This window comes from Rhamphochromis sp. 'chilingali' (assembly GCF_963969265.1).
Source record: "Rhamphochromis sp. 'chilingali' genome assembly, chromosome: 13".
NCBI classification, from domain to species: Eukaryota; Metazoa; Chordata; class Actinopteri; order Cichliformes; family Cichlidae; genus Rhamphochromis; species Rhamphochromis sp. 'chilingali'.
The window spans coordinates 29,517,254-29,537,660 of NC_137940.1; the positions used below are offsets into that span (position 1 = coordinate 29,517,254).

General features: G+C 41.1%; 2 protein-coding genes across 10 annotated transcripts in view; both read left to right on the forward strand.

The window, feature by feature from the left end:
• LOC308408491 (protocadherin alpha-C2-like) overlaps positions 1 to 20,407 on the forward strand; it is a gene marked incomplete at its 5' end in the record, with an annotated part of 158,904 nt that overhangs the window by 65,154 nt on the left and 73,343 nt on the right. Inside the window, one exon of one of the 9 annotated variants that reach the window (XM_080900799.1) lies at positions 3,742 to 6,223. The exons of 6 other annotated variants lie outside the window; for them this stretch is intronic. In XM_080900799.1, coding sequence (XP_080756925.1) covers positions 3,833 to 6,223 — 2,391 coding nt within the window. Of the gene's footprint in view, positions 1 to 3,741; positions 6,224 to 6,856; positions 9,348 to 17,562; positions 20,049 to 20,407 lie in introns of those variants that run through there. 2 more of the 9 variants (XM_080900801.1, XM_080900800.1) reach the window with 2 other exon arrangements.
• Positions 387 to 2,903, forward strand: LOC308408310 (protocadherin alpha-8-like; the record flags this gene model as incomplete). Its single annotated transcript, XM_080900513.1, has 1 exon — positions 387 to 2,903. Exon 1 carries the CDS (start codon positions 504 to 506, stop codon positions 2,901 to 2,903), a length of 2,400 nt encoding a protein of 799 aa, XP_080756639.1. The 5' UTR covers positions 387 to 503.

A 20,407-nucleotide genomic window follows, 5' to 3' on the forward strand; every position in this document is an offset into this window, starting at 1 on the left:
GTGCTCGCTTCTCTCTTCACTTTAAACAAACAAGTGTATTTGCCCAATTATTTTTTAAATTTAGCATTTAAAATATCACATACCTTAACATCTTTCCATAATAAAATGTTAATTGTAATCATCCGTTTAACTGATGAACTATTATTTCTAACCTTTAATCTAGTGATTTATACTACTCTTTTTAAACACTAGGAATATACAGTGCACCATTGTCCGCTGGTTTTGCTGACGTGTAATGTAGTTAGAGCAAGTGACCACGTAGGGACGGTACAGACCGTCACATTTAGACGTTCTGGTCGATGACTTCGGGCCCCTCCCATCCTACGTTCAGCAAATGATGCATTTGTGTGCTTTGTTACAAAGAGAGCTCGGAAGAGAACGAACGGTGGTCTTTATTTGAGAAGATAGAGAAGATTGCTTTGGAATAATTATACATTCATTTCCATTTATTGGTTGCTGTAACATATTATCTGGAGTATTGTGCCTTCGCCTGCTGTGTAAATATGCTTTTACCGCATAGAAGAAGCTTTCTGTGGATTAATCTGTTATTCGTGCTGCTGGATTGTTATTGGGAAACGGTTTCTGGGCAGCTCTCTTACTCCGTCTCAGAGGAGGTGAATCTGGGGACTGTTGTCGGAAATGTCGCGAAAGATCTGAACATCAATGTCCAGGATTTGGAGCCCCGCATGTTTCAGATCGTTGCTGGATCGAAGAAAAAATATTTCGAGGTAAATCTAAAAACTGGAGCCCTCTATGTTAACGAGAGAATAGATCGAGAGGAGCTTTGTGGTAACGACGCCAAATGTTCACTAATTGCAGAAGCTGTTATTAATAATCCACTGAAACTGTACCGTATAGAAATAAATGTTTTGGATGTGAATGACAATTCACCCTCATTTCTCAGCACATCCCAGACAATTAATATTACCGAGAACACAGCGGTAGGAACAAAATTTCTGCTGAAACGAGCTCACGATGGAGACGTTGGAAAAAACTCTATAAATGCCTACAAACTGAGTCAAAATGAACATTTTTCTCTAAATACACTTAAAGGGGGTAGCATAACAGTCGAATTGGTGCTTCAGAAAGTTTTAGACAGAGAAAAACAATCTGTGATCAAACTCATACTAATTGCAATTGATGGTGGAACACCTCCTAAATCTGGAAGTATGACCATTATAGTAAATGTCTTAGACATTAATGACAATCCTCCTGTCTTTAGTCAAATGCTGTATAAAGTCAGCATACATGAGAATGTGAATATTGGGACTTCAATAATCACCCTGAATGCGACTGATTTAGATGATGGAAAAAATGGGCAAATATCGTATTATTTTATGGAAATAGACGAAGGAAAACAAACAGATGTGTTTTCTATAGATGAACAAACAGGGACTGTAACAAATAAAAGGAATATTAACTTTGAAGAAAATAATGCTTTTGAACTTCGAGTGAAAGCCAGTGATGGAGCTTCCTCGCCTATGAGTTCACATGCTAAATTACTGATTGAAGTATTAGATGTTAATGACAACGCACCTGAAATTTCAGTCACATCACTGTTGAACACTGTTAAAGAGGATGCATCAGTTGGCACAGCCATTGCTCTTGTTTCAGTATTTGATAAAGATGGAGGTAAAAATGGGATGGTGACATGTAAAATTTCTAATAATGTTCCTTTTAAATTGGAGTCAAATTATAAGAATTCATATTCATTAGTTGTGGACGGTCCTCTTGACCGAGAGACTGCACCTCAGTACAACATCAGCATCACTGCTACTGATGAGGGCAGCCCACCACTCTCCAGCACGAGTGTTATAACTGTTCATGTGTCAGATGTAAATGACAACAAACCTCAGTTTTCAGAAAGTGTGATCAACGTCTACGTGAAAGAAAACAGTCCAGTAGGAGCAGTTATTAAAACAGTGACAGCAGCTGATGCAGACATTGATCGAAATAGTCAGGTGAGCTATTCCTTTTTACAAAGCAACAGTGACTCAGTGCCACTATCTACATTATTAAACATCAACTCAGAGACTGGTGATATAATCAGTCTTCAGTCTTTTAACTATGAGGAGTTAAAAACTTTCCAGTTTAAAGTTCAGGCCACAGACTCTGGTGTTCCTCCACTCAGCAGCAACGTGACTGTTAACGTTTTAATCTTGGATGAAAATGACAACAGTCCCACGATTCTCACGCCATATTCTGAGCATGGCTCCGTTAACAGTGAGAGCATCCCCTATTCTGCTGAAGCGGGATACTTTGTGGCAAAGATCAGGGCTGTAGACGCAGACTCTGGATACAATGCGCTGCTTTTTTATCACCTGTCTGAGCCCAAAGGAAACAACCTGTTCAGGATCGGAACCAGCACCGGGGAGATCAGGACTAAGAGGAGATTGAGTGACAATGACCTCAAAACTCACCCCTTGGTGGTCTTGGTCTCTGATAACGGAGAACCCTCCCTGTCAGCTACTGTGTCTATTGATGTGGTGGTGGTTGAAAGCACGGCTGAAATCCAGACTCAGTTCAGACATGTGCCTGTAAAGGAGGACAGCTTCTCGGATTTGAACCTGTACCTGCTGATCGCCATTGTGTCGGTGTCCGTCATCTTTCTGCTCAGCCTCATCACTTTAATAGCAGTCAGATGCCACAGGACAGACGGCGCTTTCAGCAGGTACAGCGCCCCCATGATCACCAACCACCCTGACGGGAGCTGGTCTTACTCTAAAGCTACTCAGCAGTATGACGTGTGTTTCAGCTCAGACACGCTCAAGAGTGACGTAGTAGTCTTCCCCGCCCCGTTTCCACCTGTAGATGGCGAACTTATCAGTATTAACGGAGGAGACACTTTTACCAGGACTCAGACTTTGCCTAACAAAGAAAAGGTAAGAACACAGTGTTTATAACAGCTTACAATTTTACACAAAAGAAGCGCGTCATCTTACACTGAACTCGTCTACATGTGGTTAATTTCTCCTGCTTTCAAAGATTACCCTTTACAACTGTCCGCAGCTTTAAGCCAGTCTTTTCCATTTAAATACTCGCTGTTTAAATGCCGCAGAAGAGAAGCCAGTATGCGGATAAGGAGCTTTTGGTGGTTTTGTTTAAAATTAATATAATCACTGCAAGTGAGAATATTTATTTGATTTTCCTTTCAGATTGTTTCATATATATTTGCGTAGTTCATTATTGTTTTAGGGTTCGTTTCCTTCTTGTTTGCGTTTATTTTTTCGTTCATCGTTGCCTTGTTGCTCTTTGACAGTCGTTTCACTCGATGTTGTAATAACTCAGATTTTGCTTGTGTCCTTACAATTTCTTTCAATATACCCTTTGCATATACCTAAAACACAGCGACATTTTGTGAATACGCCGTTTTTGACACACTGCAATGGGTTTCACGCCTTAGATGGTATATTTCAGTTAAAGGCTGAAACAAGCGAAAAACAAACAAATATATTCTAAAATTAAAACAAATAAATAAGACAGTGTTACACACTAACAATATAAACAGTGTTTTATTTTCCTAACAAATCAACCAGATGTTTTCTGGTTCTGTAAAACTGGACTGATGATATTTATTTTATTTTCCCTTGGTTTCTGTTGTAATTGGTGTATAGAGCCATAAGAGGGCGGTGTAGACCATAAATCAGAGACATAAGTCCCGAGGCCCCTCCCAGATTGATAACGTAATGATGTCTTGTTGGGCTGTGACACAAAGAAACAGAAGCACGGAGAAAGGCTCGAGCATGATCTGCGCGGAGGATGAAGCAGAAGAAAATTGATAACATTTCCTGTCAATATTTGGCATAAACGGGACCCGTTTAAAGTTGGTTTGATGTCATTTTGGATTATGGCTTCAATTAACACAAGTCCTGCGGTGATATACTTGTTTTTTGTCCTGCTGGATTTTTATTCGGAAACGGCGTCCGGGCAGCTCTCGTACTCGATATCAGAAGAGGTGAATCGAGGGACTTCTGTAGGAAACATAGCCAAGGATCTAAACCTAGATGTCCATGAGCTGGAGCCTCGCATGTTTCAGATCGTTAGCGGATCAAAGAGAAAATATTTCGAGGTAAATCTAAAGACGGGCGTTCTCTTTGTCAGTGATAGGATAGACAGAGAGGAGCTCTGTGGAAAGGCCATGAAATGCACACAGAGCGTGGAGGCTGTGATAAATGCCCCACTCAAGCTATATCGCTTAGAAATAAATATTCTAGATGTTAATGATAATTATCCAGCTTTCAGTACTGACTCGCAAAGTATTGAAATAGCAGAAAGCACATTACCCGGGACTAAATTTTTTGTATTGTCAGCCTTTGATGCCGATGTGGGGAAAAATGGCATCAGTATGTACAAATTAAGTGCAAATGAACACTTTTCATTGGCAGTGAATAAAGGAGAGAGCGTATCTGCTGAACTAGTCCTCCAGAAACCTTTAGACCGAGAAAAACAACCAGTAATAAGACTCACGCTGACTGCTGTAGACGGCGGAACACCACCGAAATCCGGAACCTCACAGTTAATAATCAATATCTTAGACAATAATGATAACGTCCCAATATTTACCAAACCACTGTATAAAACAAGTGTCACTGAAAACACGCCGCCAGGCACATCAGTGATAACTGTGACGGCGACGGACAGTGATGAAGGGCCAAACGGGGAAATTTCATATTCACTAAGCAGCAAGGACCAAGACCATGTTCTCAATATATTTCAAATTGATGAGCACACGGGATTATTGACAGTCAAGGGGAAGATTGACTTTGAAGAGCACCCGGCTTTTGAAATCCGCGTGCAAGCTTCTGATAAAGGCTCTCCTCAAATGACAGCACAGTGCAAAGTATTAATAGAAGTAGTGGATTTAAATGACAATAGCCCTGAAATTTCTGTAACCACCCTCAGTAACACTGTAAAAGAGGATGCAAAAATAGGTACTGCTATTGCACTTGTGTCAGTTGTGGACAGAGATGGGGGTAAAAACGGAATAGTCCACTGTGATATTAAAAGTGAAAGCCCCTTTAAGTTACAAACGAATTATAAAAATTACTACTCCTTGGTAGTAGATGGTCAGCTAGACAGAGAGAGTCATTCTCAATATAATATCACTATCACAGCTAAAGACGATGGAATCCCAGCTCTCACAAGTACGAAGGATTTTAATGTTTATGTTTCAGATGTCAATGACAACCCCCCTAAGTTTTCAGACACTGTGTTCAATGTATATTTAAAAGAAAACAGTCCACTGGGAGCTACTCTGCAACGAGTATCTGCACTGGATGTAGATATTGATCAAAATGGACAGGTAACCTATTCCATTGTTGAGAGTAAAAGTAACTCCTTGCCAATCTCGACAATGGTAAATGTAAACTCTAAGACTGGAGATATAATCAGTCTGCAGTCTTTTAACTATGAGGAGTTAAAAACGTTCCAGTTTGAAGTTCAGGCCACAGACTCTGGTGTTCCTCCACTCAGCAGCAACGTGACTGTTAACGTTTTAATCCTGGATGAAAATGACAACAGTCCCACGATTCTCACGCCATATTCTGAGCACGGCTCCGTTAACAGTGAGAACATCCCCTATTCTGCTGAAGCGGGATACTTTGTAGCAAAGATCAGGGCTGTAGACGCAGACTCTGGATACAATGCGCTGCTTTCTTATCACCTGTCTGAGCCCAAAGGAAACAACCTGTTCAGGATCGGAACCAGCACCGGGGAGATTAGGACTAGGAGGAGAATGAGTGACAATGACCTCAAAACTCACCCCTTGGTGGTCTTGGTCTCTGATAACGGAGAACCCTCCCTGTCAGCTACTGTGTCTGTTGATGTGGTGGTGGTTGAAAGCACGGCTGAAATCCAGACTCCGTTCAGACATGTGCCTGTAAAGGAGGACAGCTTCTCGGATTTGAACCTGTATCTGCTGATCGCCATTGTGTCGGTGTCCGTCATCTTTCTGCTCAGCCTCATCACTTTAATAGCAGTCAGATGCCACAGGACAGACGGCACTTTCAGCAGGTACAGCGCCCCCATGATCACCACCCACCCTGACGGGAGCTGGTCTTACTCTAAAGCTACTCAGCAGTATGACGTGTGTTTCAGCTCAGACACGCTCAAGAGTGACGTAGTAGTTTTCCCCGCCTCGTTTCCACCTGTAGATGGAGAACTGATCAGTATTAACGGAGGAGACACTTTTACCAGGACTCAGACTTTACCTAACAAAGATAAGGTGAGTCCATAAAATCTACAGATCCCTTTTCTTGGTCCTGATTGCATCAGTTTCCATAGCGTGATGCTTTTCAGTTACTGTTTTTAACAGAAAATATTTAACAACTGACTTAGGAGTGGTCTTGACTGTTTCATTATTTTTTTAATCACTGTTGTTAGAAATTCTGTACCTTTAAATTCATTTGTGCAACAGAAATGTGCGAAATATTATACCTTTGCTCCATTATTTTTGTCTGATTTTATATTTTACTATTCATCATACTTTAGCTACTTTCCTTTAACTACACAGCCTATAGTCTCTTCCATCCAGATGAAAAGTCAAACGGTGCTCTCCGTGGTCCTGAAACGACAACTAGTTTAGTTTCGCGATCATCTCATTGATTGAGCATCTGGGCTTTCTCTGGGTTGTCTCTTTGTAAGCTGTAATGCACTCTTAACTATCTTTGTATCACAGAAAGAAAAATTATATCAATTTTGTTCTTTTTCATGAGCCAGTAGGTGTGGATAATCACAGTCACCACAAGGAGACGGTATAGACCGTAACACGACAGCTTCCGTTTTGTGTTTAACGCTCCTCCCAGAGACAGTCCACACGGTGTTGTAACAAAGAGAGTAGTAGGTGTGGGTACATTGCGACAGCCACCCGTCTGGTCTGAAAATTGGTGGTATATGTACTACATTTGTTCGAATTTTTTATTGGAATTTCAAATTCGAATGTATGCCGTGTTGTGCTGAACGGAATTATGCCTTTATCGTGTCGCAACTGCTTTTCGTTGATATACTTAATACTTCTGATACTGGATTATTGTTGTAATGAAGCGTCTGGGCAGCTCTCTTACTCCGTCTCAGAGGAGGTAAACTCGGGAACAGTTGTTGGAAATATTGCCAAGGATTTACATTTAAACATACCGGATTTGGAGACCCGTATGTTCAGGATTGTTGGAGGATCTAAAAGAAAATATTTCGAGGTAAATACGAAGACTGGAGTCCTCTACGTGAATGAGAGAATAGACAGAGAGAAGCTCTGCGGGAAAGCTGTGAGATGTGCCGTAACTGTCGAGGCTGTGATAAATGAACCTTTAATGCTGTACCGTATAGAGATTAATATTCTTGATGTCAATGACAATTTTCCGCATTTCATTGCAAAATCACAGAATATAGACATTCCCGAAAGCACATTACCCGGGATAAAATTCCCCCTACTGCAGGCCTACGATGCAGATGTTGGAAAGAACGGCATCAACACATACAGGCTGAGCTCGAATGAACATTTTTCATTAGCAATAAGCAAATCAGGTGAGAGTATTTCGACTGAGCTAATGTTACAGAAAGTCTTAGACAGAGAAAAGGAACCTCTGATTAAGCTCACGTTAACAGCCTTAGATGATGGAAGTCCACCGAAGTCTGGAACATCAGATATTATGATTAATGTTTTAGACATTAATGATAACACACCAGTGTTTGCAAAGTCGCTGTATAAAGTGCGTGTGTTTGAAAACGTACCGATAGGCACTACAGTCCTGACTTTAAATGCTACAGATGCAGATGAAGGAACAAACAAAGAAATCATATATACACTTAGCACAAAGGAGCAGGACCACGTGCTGCAGATTTTTAAAATCGATCCGAACACGGGCACACTGACGGTGGAAGGAAATGTGGATTTTGAGGAACACCCAGTCTTTGAGATTCGTGCACAGGCCAGTGATAAAGGCCAACCTCCGATGTCCGCTCATTGTAAGGTGCTGGTTGACGTGTTGGACCTAAACGACAATGCGCCTGAGATTTTTGTGACGTCACTACTGAATACTGTGAAGGAAGATGCAAAAGCAGGCACCGCTGTTGCACTTGTTTCAGTGGTAGACAAAGATGGCGGTAAGAACGGTGAAGTGCATTGTACTGTAGATGAAGATGCTCCCTTTAAATTGGAAGCAAACTATAAAAATTATTACTCATTGATAGTGGTTGCCCCCTTAGACCGAGAGACGGTCTCTAGCTACGACGTCACCATAATAGCAAGCGATGGCGGTAGTCCCCCGCTCTCAAACACCATTATTGTCCCTATTCAAGTTTCTGATGTTAATGATAACGCGCCTCAGTTCTCGTCATCGATACTTAACATTTATGTTAAAGAAAACTGTCACGTGGGGACAATTCTTAAAACGGTAACCGCCTTTGATGCAGATATGAACAAAAATGGTGAAGTGACTTACAGTTTTATGGAAAGCAAAATTAACTCAGTCGCACTGTCTACATTATTAAACATCAACTCAGAGACTGGGGATATAATCAGCCTGCAGTCTTTTAACTATGAGGAGTTAAAAACATTCCAGTTTAAAGTTCAGGCCACAGACTCTGGTGTTCCTCCACTCAGCAGTAACGTCACTGTTAACGTTTTAATCCTGGATGAAAATGACAACAGTCCCACGATTCTCACGCCATATTCTGAGCACGGCTCCGTTAACAGTGAGAGCATCCCCTATTCTGCTGAAGCGGGATACTTTGTGGCAAAGATCAGGGCTGTAGACGCAGACTCTGGATACAATGCGCTGCTCTCTTATCACCTGTCTGAGCCCAAAGGAAACAACTTGTTCAGGATCGGAACCAGCACCGGGGAGATCAGGACTAGGAGGAGAATGAGTGACAATGACCTCAAAACTCACCCCTTGGTGGTCTTGGTCTCTGATAACGGAGAACCCTCCCTGTCAGCTACTGTGTCGATCGATGTGGTGGTGGTTGAAAGCACGGCTGAAATCCAGACTCAGTTCAGACATGTGCCTGTAAAGGAGGACAGCTTCTCGGATTTGAACCTGTATCTGCTGATTGCCATTGTGTCGGTGTCCGTCATCTTTCTGCTCAGCCTCATCACTTTAATAGCAGTCAGATGCCACAGGACAGACGGCACTTTCAGCAGGTACAGCGCCCCCATGATCACCACCCACCCTGACGGGAGCTGGTCTTACTCTAAAGCTACTCAGCAGTATGACGTATGTTTCAGCTCAGACACGCTCAAGAGTGACGTAGTGGTCTTCCCCGCCCCGTTTCCACCTGTAGATGGAGAACTGATCAGTATTAACGAAGGAGACACTTTTACCAGGACTCAGACTTTACCTAACAAAGAAAAGGTAAGCATATGGATGAATTAAGTATTTCTAATTGCGCATCTTGTGTGATGGGTGTAAATTAACGGTCAATGGATAAAGTTTTCTTAAGCTATCTAATTTTTGGTCTATCCTGCCCAAGTAGGGAAAAAAAACTGCAATTTGACTTAAATACAGAAATACTACGAGTGTAGTACCTTGGAATAAACTGTAACTAGCTCTGGTTTCTTGTGATGCTTTTCCCATCTAAATAAGTGGTGCATGATGGATCATATTTTTTTCCTTGCAAATTTCAGAACACTTGGGGATTTGGTGCATCCAACTGTCTTGTGGGGTTTGGAACACGGCAGTCTTCAACGTAGCACAGTAGAATAAAACTCTACTTTTAATGTCTTACATTGGATTTTTAAATCCAATTTAAATTTAAATTTAAAATTTTTTTGTGTAGCCAGAGTGACGTTCTAACTGAGAACGGTAAGGAGCATCGAGAAATCATACATGTTACTCCCAGAAACGTGTGGAATACATGTTAATTAATGAATTTTTCAATCAGCAAATAATGAGGCAGATGTGCTTTTTTGCATTCATGTAGAGTATTTTCAGATTAAATCGCAATTTTTATATTCAGTATCCCTGGACTTTGTGTGTGATAGGACTCCATAGACGTGAAAAAAGACTGATCTGATGAACCCCGAAAAACGAAAAAAAAAAAAACGTTTATCGATTTTTTTTGTGTCGGAAATTGTCTTCGAATTTCAAAGCTCTTTAGTGCAGGAAAATCGCTCAGCAGTTTTCTTTAGTTAGCTTTAGTGTGAAAACACCTTCCTGAAAAATGAGTGGAATGACATGCGGTCACAATGTTGGTGAATGTGGTGAATGTTTCAGCGTAAAAGCAGTAGGACTGGCATCTAAACTGCTGTAGAACTGAAGTGTAATGACATGCTGGAAGTTGAGTGCAGTCCTTCCGATTGTCCACACGGGGACATTGTAGACCATCACATTTAAATTCTCTCTGTAGGGTCTCGGTGCTCCTCCCAGATTCAGAGGATGATGATGTCTCTCAGGCGATTCAGACAAAGAGATTTAGAGGGCGAACGAGAACGGGAATGAACACTGATTATGTTTATAGGAAATATGCCAGAATAAACGTGGGCGCCTTTGGTTTTTTCTGAGGTTTGATTGTTTCATGATAAACGCCGTGACTATTTTACACCTTTTCTTGTTGAATGTAATTATGACTGGATCCGGCAGATCGAGCTGTGTGTGGATATATCTCGTCTTCGTGCTGCTGGGTTGTTACTCTGAAACGGTTTCTGGGCAGCTCTCTTACTCCGTCTCAGAGGAGGTGAATCTGGGGACTGTTGTCGGAAATGTCGCAAAAGATCTGAGCATCAATGTCCAGGATTTGGAGCCCCGCATGTTTCAGATCGTTGCTGGATCAAAGAGGAAATATTTCGAGGTAAATCTAAAAACTGGAGCTCTCTATGTTAACGAGAGAATAGATCGAGAGGAGCTTTGCGGTGATGAGCCCAAATGCTCACTCAGTGTAGAAGCTGTTATTAATAACCCTCTGAAACTGTATCGTATTGAAATTATTATTTTAGATGTGAATGATAATTCCCCTTCATTTGAAAGCACGTCACAAGAAATCGACATTTCTGAGAACACAGCGGAAGGAATGAAATTTCCTCTGCATCAAGCACACGATGCAGACGTGGGAAAAAATTCTGTAAATACCTACAAGCTGAGTCAAAATGAACATTTTTCATTGACTACACATAAAGAAGAGGGTGTAACTCCTGAGTTGGTGCTACAGAGAGTTTTGGACAGAGAAAAACAGTCTATGATTAAGCTCACACTGGCTGCCATCGATGGAGGAACACCTGCTAAATCCGGAAGTATGACGATAATAATCAATGTGTTAGATATTAATGACAATCCTCCGATTTTCAGCCAAAGGTTGTATAAAGCCAGAGTCTACGAAAATGTTAAAATAGGCACATCAATAATAACACTGAATGCCACTGATTTAGATGAAGGACAAAATGGAAAGGTGATTTATTTATTCAGCAAAGTTGGTCGTGGGAAACCAATAGATGTGTTTTCTATAAATGAACAAACAGGGACTGTAACGAGCAAAAGGAATATTGATTTTGAAGAAAATAATGCTTTTGAACTTCAAGTACAAGCCAGTGATGGAGCTTCCTCACCTATGAGTTCGCATGCTAAATTACTGGTTGAAGTATTAGACGTTAATGACAATGCACCTGAAATTTCAGTCACATCACTGTTGAACACTGTTAAAGAGGACGCATCAGTTGACACAGCCATTGCTCTTGTTTCAGTATTTGATAAAGATGGAGGTAAAAATGGGATGGTGACATGTAAAATTTCTAATAATGTTCCTTTTAAATTGGAGTCAAATTATAAGAATTCATATTCATTAGTTGTGGACGGTCCTCTTGACCGAGAGACTGCACCTCAGTACAACATCAGCATCACTGCTACTGATGAGGGCAGCCCACCACTCTCCAACACAAGTGTTATAACTGTTCATGTGTCAGATGTAAATGACAACAAACCTCAGTTTTCAGAAAGTGTGATCAACATCTACGTGAAAGAAAACAGTCCAGTAGGAGCAGTTATTAAAACAGTGACAGCAGTTGATGCAGACATTGATCGAAATAGTCAGGTGAGCTATTCCTTTTTACAAAGCAGCAGTGACTCAGTGCCACTATCTACATTATTAAACATTAACTCAGAGACTGGTGATATAATCAGCCTTCAGTCTTTTAACTATGAGGAGTTAAAAAGTTTCAACTTTAAAGTTCAGGCCACAGACTCTGGTGTTCCTCCGCTCAGCAGTAACGTCACTGTCAACGTTTTAATCCTGGATGAAAATGACAACAGTCCCACGATTCTCACGCCATATTCTGAGCACGGCTCCGTTAACAGTGAGAACATCCCCTATTCTGCCGAAGCGGGATACTTTGTGGCAAAGATCAGGGCTGTAGATGCAGACTCTGGATACAATGCACTGCTTTCTTATCACCTGTCTGAGCCCAAAGGAAACAACTTGTTCAGGATTGGAACCAGCAGCGGGGAGATCAGGACTAAGAGGAGAATGAGTGACAATGACCTCAAAACTCACCCCTTGGTGGTCTTGGTCTCTGATAACGGAGAACCCTCCCTGTCAGCTACTGTGTCTGTTGATGTGGTGGTGGTTGAAAGCACGGCTGAAATCCAGACTCAGTTCAGACATGTGCCTGTAAAGGAGGACAGCTTCTCGGATTTGAACCTGTACCTGCTGATCGCCATTGTGTCGGTGTCCGTCATCTTTCTGCTCAGCCTCATCACTTTAATAGCAGTCAGATGCCACAGGACAGACGGCACTTTCAGCAGGTACAGCGCCCCCATGATCACCACCCACCCTGACGGGAGCTGGTCTTACTCTAAAGCTACTCAGCAGTATGATGTGTGTTTCAGCTCAGACACACTCAAGAGTGACGTGGTGGTCTTCCCCGCCCCGTTTCCACCTGTAGATGCAGAACTGATCAGTATTAACGGAGGAGACACTTTTACCATGACTCAGACTTTACCTAACAAAGAAAAGGTGAGTCCATGAAATTTTTAAATACTTGGACATTGTCATTGCTCGTCATTACAGTTTCAATGGTCCTTTTTTTTTCTTATCTTAGCCGTGGTGTATCTAGTGATTTAAACAAGAAATGTCAGATGCTGTGTATTTGATGATGAGTTCTCATCTAAATCACAGCTGTCTATCTGTTAGATATTTCAACGTGTAGTTCACCATTTGTGGTCCTGTGTTTTTTCCTTTTTCTTTTTTTCTTGAAGATCTTAGGATATGTGTGTACTTTGACTGATAAATTGACACATATCTTGTGCAGTGTACTAAAGGTTATCATTGCTCTTCAAGGTTGAGTTGTGATTTACATATTCAATTGAGCAATTTGAATAAAAAAAATTCAGTTATTTGATTTAATTAAAGAAAATATAGAGAAAATATTAACGAATACTGAATGTGTATAAAAATGCAACGTTTTTGTTTGTGTCATTTTTAAAAGGGAGAATATGCTAATGTGGGCTTTCTCCATTTTTATGTCTAAATTAAACTGGTTTTGTAACGTGAAAATCACTCACAATGTAGCTGTGATGATGCTCTAATAAACACAGAAACATTCAAATTAGGAAAAGAATATAGAAAAAAAGTATTCGGATGATTAATTAATATCCCTCTTTAATTTTTTTTTGTTGTTTGTTTGTTTGTTTGTTTTTTAAAATCTCCTTAATCGCAATAAGACGGTTCATTTTTTACCTTTACTTCTAAGTTAGCTTCCAATAGAAATAGTATTCATAAAAACACAGAATACCAGAATGGCATATATAATCATGATGGCAACGTCTTACACTGGGGTTAATATTTGACTGTTCGTTTATGAGGGTCAAGTGTATTAAGACGTTTGATAATGTGGGTAGTTCTCGCAAATGTCCACACGGGGACATTGCAGACTTTTCCATTTAAGCTTCCTCTTTGAATGCCTCGGGGCTCCTCCCAGATTCAAATGACGATTATGTTTATCAGGCAATTCAGACAAAGAGAATCAGAGGGCGAAAGAGAACGGTACGAGAAACGCTGATATTCTGCCATAGACCTATTGATTTTTTTCTGTTTATGCCGTTACACACCGTGTCAATTTTTATGCTTTTTCTTGTTGAACATAATTATGACTGGACCGAGCAGATCGAGCTGTGTGTGGATATATCTCGTCTTCGTGCTGCTGGATTGTTACTCTGAAACGGTTTCTGGGCAGCTCTCTTACTCCGTCTCAGAGGAGGTGAATCTGGGGACTGTTGTCGGAAATGTCGCGAAAGATTTGAGCATTAGTATCCAGGATTTGGAGCCCCGCATGTGTCAGATCGTTGCTGGATCAAAGAAGAAATATTTCGAGGTAAATCTAAAAACTGGAGCCCTCTATGTTAACGAGAGAATAGATCGAGAGGAGCTTTGCGGTGATGAGCCCAAATGCTCACTCAGTGTAGAAGCTGTTATTAATAACCCTCTGAAACTGTACCGTATTGAACTGTTAATATTAGATGTCAACGATAATTCCCCTTCATTTGAACGCACGTCGCAGGTAATCAACGTAACTGAGAACACGGCAGTAGGGGCAAAATTTCCTCTGCATCAAGCTAACGATGCGGACAGTGGGAAAAATTCCGTAAATACCTACAAGCTGAGTCAAAATGAATATTTTTCATTGACTACACATAAAGAAGAAGGTGTAACTCCTGAGTTGGTGCTTCAGACAGTTTTAGACAGAGAAAAACAGTCTGTGATTAAGCTCGCACTGACTGCCATCGATGGAGGAACACCTGCTAAATCCGGAAGCATGACTATAATAATCAATGTGTTAGATATTAATGACAATCCTCCGATTTTCAGCCAAAGGTTGTATAAAGCCAGAGTCTACGAAAATGTTAAAATAGGCACATCAATAATTACACTGAATGCCACTGATTTAGATGAAGGACAGAATGGAAAGGTGATTTATTTATTCAGTGAAGTCAGTCAGGGGAAAAAAACTAATTTGTTTTCTATAGACAAACAAACAGGAACTGTAACGAGTACAAGGAATATTGATTTTGAAGAAAATAATGCTTTTGAACTTCGAGTGCAAGCCTTTGACAGCGCAGTTTTTCCCATGAGTTCACATGCTAAATTACTGGTTGAAGTATTAGACGTTAATGACAACGCACCTGAAATTTCAGTCACATCACTGTTGAACACTGTTAAAGAGGACGCATCAGTTGACACAGCCATTGCTCTTGTTTCAGTATTTGATAAAGATGGAGGTAAAAATGGGATGGTGACATGTAAAATTTCTAATAATGTTCCTTTTAAATTGGAGTCAAATTATAAGAATTCATATTCATTAGTTGTGGACGGTCCTCTTGACCGAGAGACTGCACCTCAGTACAACATCAGCATCACTGCTACTGATGAGGGCAGCCCACCACTCTCCAACACAAGTGTTATAACTGTTCATGTGTCAGATGTAAATGACAACAAACCTCAGTTTTCAGAAAGTGTGATCAACGTCTACGTGAAAGAAAACAGTCCAGTAGGAGCAGTTATTAAAACAGTGACAGCAGTTGATGCAGATATTGATCGAAATAGTCAGGTGAGTTACTCTTTTTTACAAAGCAACAGTGACTCAGTGCCACTATCTACATTATTAAACATCAACTCAGAGACTGGTGATATAATCAGCCTTCAGTCTTTTAACTATGAGGAGTTAAAAACTTTCCAATTTAAAGTTCAGGCCACAGACTCTGGTGTTCCTCCACTCAGCAGCAACGTGACTGTCAACATTTTTATCCTGGATGAAAATGACAACAGTCCCACGATTCTCGCACCATATTCTGAGGACAGCTCTGTAAACAGTGAGAGCATCCCCTATTCTGCTGAAGCGGGATACTTTGTGGCAAAGATCAGGGCTGTAGACGCAGACTCTGGATACAATGCGCTGCTTTCTTATCACCTGTCTGAGCCCAAAGGAAACAACTTGTTCAGGATCGGAACCAGCACCGGGGAGATCAGGACTAAGAGGAGAATGAGTGACAATGACCTCAAAACTCACCCCTTGGTGGTCTTGGTCTCTGATAACGGAGAACCCTCCCTGTCAGCTACAATGTCTATTGATGTGGTGGTGGTTGAAAGCACGGCTGAAATCCAGACTCAGTTCAGACATGTGCCTGTAAAGGAGGACAGCTTCTCGGATTTGAACCTGTATCTACTGATCACCATTGTGTCGGTGTCCGTCATCTTTCTGCTCAGCCTCATCACTTTAATAGCAGTCAGATGCCACAGGACAGACGGCACTTTCAGCAGGTACAGCGCCCCCATGATCACCACCCACCCTGATGGAAGCTGGTCTTACTCTAAAGCTACTCAGCAGTATGACGTGTGTTTCAGCTCAGACACACTCAAGAGTGACGTAGTGGTTTTCCCCGCCCCGTTTCCACCTGTAGATGGAGAACTGATCAGTATTAACGAAGGAGACACTTTTACCAGAACTCAGACTTTACCTACCAAAGAAAAGGTAAGGCTGAACCTTAGATAATGTAAGGTGAGCTGTAACATAAAATAAAAAATTTCTACTTCATGTTTTGATCAAAAATTTAGTTAATTTTCCATTTATTAATTTTATAGTGTATTCATATTTCATAGTTTTTGTATCTGTGTTTTATGTCAAGGGGTAAAAAAAAGTGTTACTGTAGAAATCTTTACGGTAAAAGCTTAGATATGAGCTATACAATATATTTTGAGGGTTTCTGGAGAAAACAAATAACTTTTAGCTTGTTGTCATTCAAATGGTCTGTAAGGGACTGTTCGCTGACATTTCCCCTGGGCTCTTTTTGCAGTCTTTAGAACATCTGGCCTTTGACATGATAATTTTGCCAACAATCACCAGTCATTTTGAAACAAATCACAGAAAAGTGAAATGTATCAAACAGTAACTAAACTCACTGTATACCTGAATATAAATGATCAAGATTTAAAATAAGCACTTCCATTTAACAAAACTTAGAGTCAGGTTTTGTGTTGTTTTGTTTTGTTTTTCAAGCAGCCTTGATATAAACTTTTGTTTGTAAATATACTTGTTATCCATTCACTTTTAAATTAAATTAATATACAATAATATATTTTTTCTTGGATTAAAGCTGTGGCTAGAAGTTAAAAAGGTTGAAAGCATAACAACAGAAATCACATTTTCAACTATGTCTATTTGTTGACTTATGAAGCCTGTTTATGTTATCATTTGTAATTTGTTTAGAAATAACCAAGGCTCGGTTCTGAAAGTCTTTTAACGGCGTGTCCCTTGGTATAAGGTCAAACAAATAAGGAGTGCCTGCATCAACATAATGATACTCTCTCCATGGTTCTGAAATATGTGGCGATTACATTATACTGTACTATTAGGATCTCACAATATAAAGAAAGAAGGTGTGAGTGACTCGATTAAGAACAAGTCTTATTATTTCAAACACAACAGCAGGATTTGATTGCATTCATTCCTTAACTGTAGTTACTTAAAATGACCATGGGGCGACAGTCTAGACCGTAATACCGCCGGCTGATCGCTGATGGTTGAAGGCCCCTCCCACAATAGAAGGATCATTTTGTCTGTGCTTTGTTAGGATGAGAGGCAGGACGAAGTGGGGAGGCTTGAGAAAAATGCACTGGCATTTACTTTAGTCTCACAAAATACATTTCGCCGCCAAAAAGCGAAAAACAGACCGACATAAGGATCTATGTTGTATGGAATTATGTATCTGCCGAGAAGAAAGGCGTCCTTCGGGATATATCTAATGCTTGTTGTCTTGGAGTATAACTGGGGAGCGGTATCCACTCAGCTCTCATATTCCGTGTCTGAGGAGGTGAACCTGGGGACTTCCGTTGGAAATCTCGCCAAGGATCTGAACCTAAATGTACAGGATCTGGAGTCACGTATGTTTCAGATTGTTACTGGATCAAAAAGGAAGCATTTCGATGTAAATTTGAAGACAGGTTTTCTCTACGTGAGTGAGAGAATAGACAGGGAAGAGCTCTGCGCTAAAGCTACAAAATGCACAATAAACGTGGAGGCTGTGATAAACAATCCGCTGAAACTTTACCGTATTGAAGTCAATATTCTTGACGTAAACGATAACCCCCCGTCTTTCAGTGCCAAATCTCAAACTATAGACATTGCAGAGAGCGTGTTGCCGGGAGCTACGTTCCCTGTGCTGTCGGCTTACGACGCCGATGTGGGGGGAAATGGTGTTAACACTTACAAGCTGAACCAGAATGAACATTTTTCTTTAGCGGTGCACAAAGGGGACAGTGTTTCGGCAGAGATAGTTCTTCAGAGAGCGTTAGACCGAGAAAAGCAGGCTGTAATTAAACTCACACTGACGGCTATAGATGGAGGGACACCTATTAAATCAGGCACGTCAGAGATCATAATTAATGTGTTGGATATAAATGATAATATCCCAACTTTTAAAAAATCATTGTATAAAACAAGTATTAAAGAAAATGCACCATCAGGCACTACAGTAGTAACAGTGGCTGCAACTGATGCTGACGAGGGTGCAAACAACGACATCGTATATTTACTTAATTCGAAAGATCAGGATCATGTATTAGAAATCTTTGAAATTGATTTGGAAACAGGAATAATAACAGTTAAAGGAACTATTGACTATGAAACAAACCCTGCTTTTGAAATCCGTGTGCAGGCTACGGACAAAGGCCAACCTCCGCTAACAGCACAATGTAAAGTACTCGTAGAGGTGGTGGATCTAAATGACAATGCCCCCGACATCACCGTGACGTCACTGCTCAGTACACTTAAGGAGGACGCTGAAAGTGGCACTGCTATTGCACTTGTTTCGGTTCTCGACGAAGACGGGGGCAAAAACGGTGAAGTCAAATGCGAGATATTGAATTCGGTCCCCTTTAAATTGGAGACAAATTATAAAAATTATTATTCTTTGGTCATTGGTGGCGTTCTAGACAGGGAACTTGTGTCGCACTACAATATCACTATTAAAGCTACTGATGAAGGCAGTCCCCCTCTCTCTAGCACCAGTGTAGTTACTATTCAGGTTTCTGATGTAAATGATAACGCACCTTTGTTTGGAGACACTGTAATTAATATATATGTGGCAGAAAACAGTCCTGTCGGGACTGTTTTAAAAACTGTATGTGCAACTGACGCTGACGCTGGCGAAAACGGGCAGGTGAGATATTCATTAGTCAGTGATAACGCAGGGCCGCTCTCTACAATGATCAGCATTAACTCAGAGACTGGAGGCATAGTCACTCTACAACCTTTTAATTATGAGGAGTTGAAAATGTTTCAATTTAAAGTCCAGGCCACAGATTCTGGTGTTCCTCCGCTCAGCAGCAACGTGACTGTTAAGGTCTTAATTCTGGATGCAAATGATAATAATCCAACAATTCTCGCTCCTTACTCTCAGCACGGCTCCGTTAACAGTGAGAGCATCCCCTATTCTGCTGAAGCGGGATACTTTGTGGCAAAGATCAGGGCTGTAGACGCAGACTCTGGATACAATGCGCTGCTCTCTTATCACCTATCTGAGCCCAAAGGAAACAACTTGTTCAAGATCGGAACCAGCACCGGGGAGATCAGGACTAGGAGGAGATTGAGTGACAATGACCTCAAAACTCACCCCTTGGTGGTCTTGGTCTCTGATAACGGAGAACCCTCCCTGTCAGCTACTGTGTCTATTGATGTGGTGGTGGTTGAAAGCACGGCTGAAATCCAGACTCAGTTCAGACATGTGCCTGTAAAGGAGGACAGCTTCTCGGATTTGAACCTGTATCTGCTGATCGCCATTGTGTCGGTGTCCGTCATCTTTCTGCTCAGCCTCATCACTTTAATAGCAGTCAGATGCCACAGGACAGACGGCACCTTCAGCAGGTACAGCGCCCCCATGATCACCACCCACCCTGACGGGAGCTGGTCTTACTCTAAAGCTACTCAGCAGTATGACGTGTGTTTCAGCTCAGACACGCTCAAGAGTGACGTAGTGGTTTTCCCGGCCCAGTTTCCACCCGTAGACGCAGAACTGATCAGTATTAACGGTGGAGATACTTTTACCAGGACTCAGACTTTGCCTAACAAAGAGAAGGTAAGGCCAATGACTAATTTACGTTTATTATTCCCCTCCAATTATTACGATAATTAACAGTGAAATAAAACTTTACACACTGTACTACAAAATATTCTTTTTGGAGTAGGCTGGTTTAAGTTACAATAAAAAGTCGCTGTGGCTGTAGTTTAGACTTTTGCGGTGTCCTTTCTTTTGTCTGCATATTTCGCTGTCTATGGTATTGAAAGTTTACAAAACTTGCCCCATGAAATATCCGTAGCTGTAGGGAGTTATTGTCTTTTCTTGACAACCAATCCACGTAACAGTGTCTTTTTTGTTTTGTTTTGTTTTGTTTGGGGTTTTTTTGGTGGCGGGGGGGGGGCGGGGTATTTTTGTTT